Genomic DNA, 3,839 nt, shown 5'->3' on the forward strand with positions numbered 1-3,839 from the left:
TATTGTTGTTTTTGTTTGTGTACCTTTAGTCTTGTTTGTAAGTTTATCTCTTTGGGAGAGTGTACAGAGTGTGCAGAAATGGAGGAGCAAAGGGTGAATAAATGCACTAGACACTATGTTGAAAATGAACTATACAACTTGGGGGAGAAAGGGTAATTGAAGCAAAAAACTGGGAGAAAGCAGGGATAGAGGTGACATTGTCCAAAAAGAAATATACCCATTACCTGACTTATGTATCTGTAACCCCAACATAAAATCACCTTTACAATAACATGGTTGTTTTTTTTTTTAAGAATGGCATGTTAATTGATGGGAGGTACTGTTTTTCCCAGGTCTAGATGTAGGTCTGCTGCCTTCACCAGAAAGCAGACACCAATACCACTGAGATTAGACTTTCCTCAGCAGTCTTCCCATGGCGCACTTGATGTCCCTGTTTCTGAGGCTGTAGATGAATGGGTTGAGCATGGGAGTGACCACTGTATATGCGATCGAGGCCACTGCCCCTCTCCTAGGAGACACTGACACCGCCGAACTGAGATACACCCCCAGTCCTGTGCCGTAAAACAAGCACACCATGCACAGGTGAGACCCACAGGTGGAGAAAGCTTTATACCTCCCACCTGGCGACGACACACTGAGTATGGAAGAAACGATTCTAGAGTAGGAAAAAAGGATTCCCAAAATAGGAAGGAAACCAGACAAGGCACCCACAAAATACATGACAAGGTCATCGGTGAAGGGGTCAGAGCAGGTGAGGCTGAGGATCTGGGAAGGGTCACAGAAGAAATGAGAAATGGACACACTCGTGAAGTACATGAGCTGTAAGACCATGGAAGTATGCAACTGGGACACCAACAGGCTGATGAGAACAGACCCTGCAACCAGTGAGCCACAACGTCGAGAGTCCATGATGATCTTGTAATGCAGAGGGTGACAGATGGCCACAAAGCGGTCATAAGCCATCACGGTCAGAAGCAGACTGTCCAAACAACCAAAAAGCATAAAAAAGGACATCTGAGTCAGACACCTGCTATAAGAGACAGCCCTGCTGTGAGTGTGGATGTCTGACAGCATCTTGGGGATGGTGGTGGAGGTGAAGCCAATGTCAGCCAAGGAGAGGATGGAGAGGAAGAAGTACATGGGGGTGTGGAGGTGAGAGTCAGAGCTGACAGCCAGGATGATGAGCAGATTTCCCAGCACGGTGATCAAGTACATAGATAGGAACAGCCCAAAGAGGACAGACTGGAGTTCAGGGTCATCTGAGAGGCCCAGGAGATGGAACTCAGTGACTGGGGTTAGGTTGTGGGTGTCTACGTTGCTTGGACACCTTTTGAAAAAATGAAAAGAGGGGTGGAAAGAAAAGAATTTTAAGTATAAAACAGTGCATGACACTAAAGCTACATTCAGATTAAATCAAGCCAGCAAGAAAGGTCTCACAGGAGAGGAACATCCATTCCACAATATTACTCCTTTCTGACAGACCCCATCGTCCATCATTTGTTCTTTCATTCACACCATTCGGGGTACATTTATTTTAGAGACACCTAAGCGATGTGGATTTGCACAATCAAGGTAAAGCTTTCGATGACTAAAATATTCTTCTAAGACCAAACATAGAATAAAATATATTTTTCCCCTTTAAGGAAAAAAATCATAGCTCACACCTGTAACCCCAGCTACTCAGGAGCCTGAGATCTGAGGTCTGGCTTGTTCCAAGCCAGTTAGGCTGAAAGTCCTTGAGACTCCTATCTCCAATTAAGCAGAAAATGGCCAGAAGTGGAGCTGTGGCTCAAGAGTGCCAGCCTTGAGTACAAAAGCTAAAGGACAATGTCCAGGCTTAGAGTTCAAGTCCCAGGACCAGCAAAAAAAAAAAAAACAAAATAGATAGGTCCAGATACAATAAAAGTGGACGTCTTTAACACTGTTCTCATCCATGGAGACATGACTAAATAAAATAAAATCACAAAGATAACTTAAGAGTTAAACAGCACCATAGATAAAATAGGTTTAACAGATACCTCCATCATAATCTATCAGCCTCCTGAGTGGCTCAGATTACTAGATATTCTTCTTGGTGGCCCGTTGAACTTTCTGTAAGTTAGGTCACATTTTAGGCCATAAAGCAAGCTTTAACAAATACCAAAATAAAATAAAAATCATTTTAGGATCGTAGGATCGTAGATGATCCGAAAAGGGGGAAAAATGAAGACTGCGCGTGACACAGTTTTGTATAATCTTTGGGCCACTGAAGAAATCAGAGAGGAAATTAAAAATGATTTCGTATCCATTGAAAATGAGCCAGGCACCAGTGTATTTGGGGCCTGTATTTGGGACCCTCCTAGCCGGCTACTCCATCTTTGCATCTTGATGGTAAGGATCTTAATGCTACCCAAGTCCAGCCTGCCAGACTCGCCCATGGCACTTACCAGACTGTGCCACCATTATCAGGGAGGAGGAAGGAGAGAGCATCCATCACCTCCAGGCTGTGTGGTGAGTGATGGAGAAGAAGGCTCTGTCCTCAGGAACCACAGAGGGATAGAATCACACGTGGACTCCTGAGCCAAGCCACAACTTTGGGCAAAGGAGATGCAGCAAGACAACTGGACTTGAACCAGCAAACTTCAGGACTGGGGAAACACAGGCTAATTATTTACAATTGTCTGGGATGGAGAGCTCAAGGCCTCTCACTGATAATTAGGTAAATTAGCTCATCTCAGTCTCTGAGGACTTGTTAATGTTGATGGAAGAGCAACAAAAAAAATAGTATTTTTTTTTGGTAAGGCTTAAGAAATTTCACTCCTCAAGAGGGATTTCACCTGGATTCTTTTTTTTTTTTTTGGACGTTTAAAATTCATGACTGGGTTTTTTTTCCTTTTTCTTGTTTTTCTAGTTATCTAAGTAGTTGTGCAAAAGAGATGCCATTTAACAAAGCATTTTATGAATACAATGCCTCTTCAATGTCACCCCCGTCAATATTCTCACCCATCCCTCCCCTATCCAATTTCCATAAATCGTAATAAGATTAAATTGTACAAGCAAAGGCAAAGTGTCTCATGCCTATAATCCCAGAACTTCAAAGACTGAGGTAGAAGAATGAAGAGTTCAAACCTTGGCTACCTGGTGAGACCCTACCTCAAATAAATAAATAAATAAATATATATATATATATATATATATATGGGGAGGGAAAGAGGGAGAAAAATAAGGGAAGGGGTAACGAGTTAGGCACAAAATGTAATCACTACCTTACTTATGTAACTGTAAAGCCTCTGTACATCACCTTGACAATAAAATTAAAATTTTAATAATAAAATAAAAATCCAGCATATTTTTTTCAAAAAAATTAATGTTAGTTTAATGACATTAAAAGCACTCAAATTGCCTATAAATTTGGGGAGAGTTAGATGTGTATCAAGAATCAGATACCGTTTTCTATGTTCATAGTAGTTTTTTCTCTAAGTAAAAAATCTTTTTTAAAAGAAAAATTTCTTTTTCACAGTTGTATTTCTTTTTGTGTATGTGTGTGCTGGTCCTAGGGCTTGAACTCAGGGCCTGGGCACTGTCCCTGAGCTTTTTGCTCAAGGCTAGCAGTCTACCTCTTGAGCCACAGATCCACTTCTGGCTTTTTTGGTGGTTCATTGGGGACAAGGATCTCATGGTACTTTCCTGCCTTGGCTGGCTTTGAATTGCGATTCTCAAATCTTAGCCTCCTGAATAGCTAAGATTACAGGTGTGAGCCACCAGTGCCCGACTCAGTCTTATTCCCTCCTCCCTTACCCTTTCTTTTACAATTTTCATGGGTTTCATTTTCATAGCTGCAGATAATCTATTTTAATATT

General features: G+C 41.7%; 1 protein-coding gene across 1 annotated transcript; it reads right to left on the minus strand.

Moving 5' to 3' along the window:
• Positions 1-387: 387 nt before the first annotated feature.
• Positions 388-2,442, minus strand: LOC105999040 (putative gustatory receptor clone PTE01). The gene is made up of 2 exons (XM_013033925.1): positions 2,427-2,442; positions 388-1,397 (listed from the first exon to the last, which is right to left on the minus strand). The coding sequence occupies exons 1-2, from the start codon at positions 2,440-2,442 to the stop codon at positions 388-390; spliced, it is 1,026 nt and encodes a 341-aa protein (XP_012889379.1).
• Between the last annotated feature and the right edge of the window lie 1,397 nt (positions 2,443-3,839).

Source organism: Dipodomys ordii, unplaced genomic scaffold (genome assembly GCF_000151885.1).
Source record: "Dipodomys ordii isolate 6190 unplaced genomic scaffold, Dord_2.0 Scaffold180, whole genome shotgun sequence".
Classification (NCBI taxonomy): domain Eukaryota; kingdom Metazoa; phylum Chordata; class Mammalia; order Rodentia; family Heteromyidae; genus Dipodomys; species Dipodomys ordii.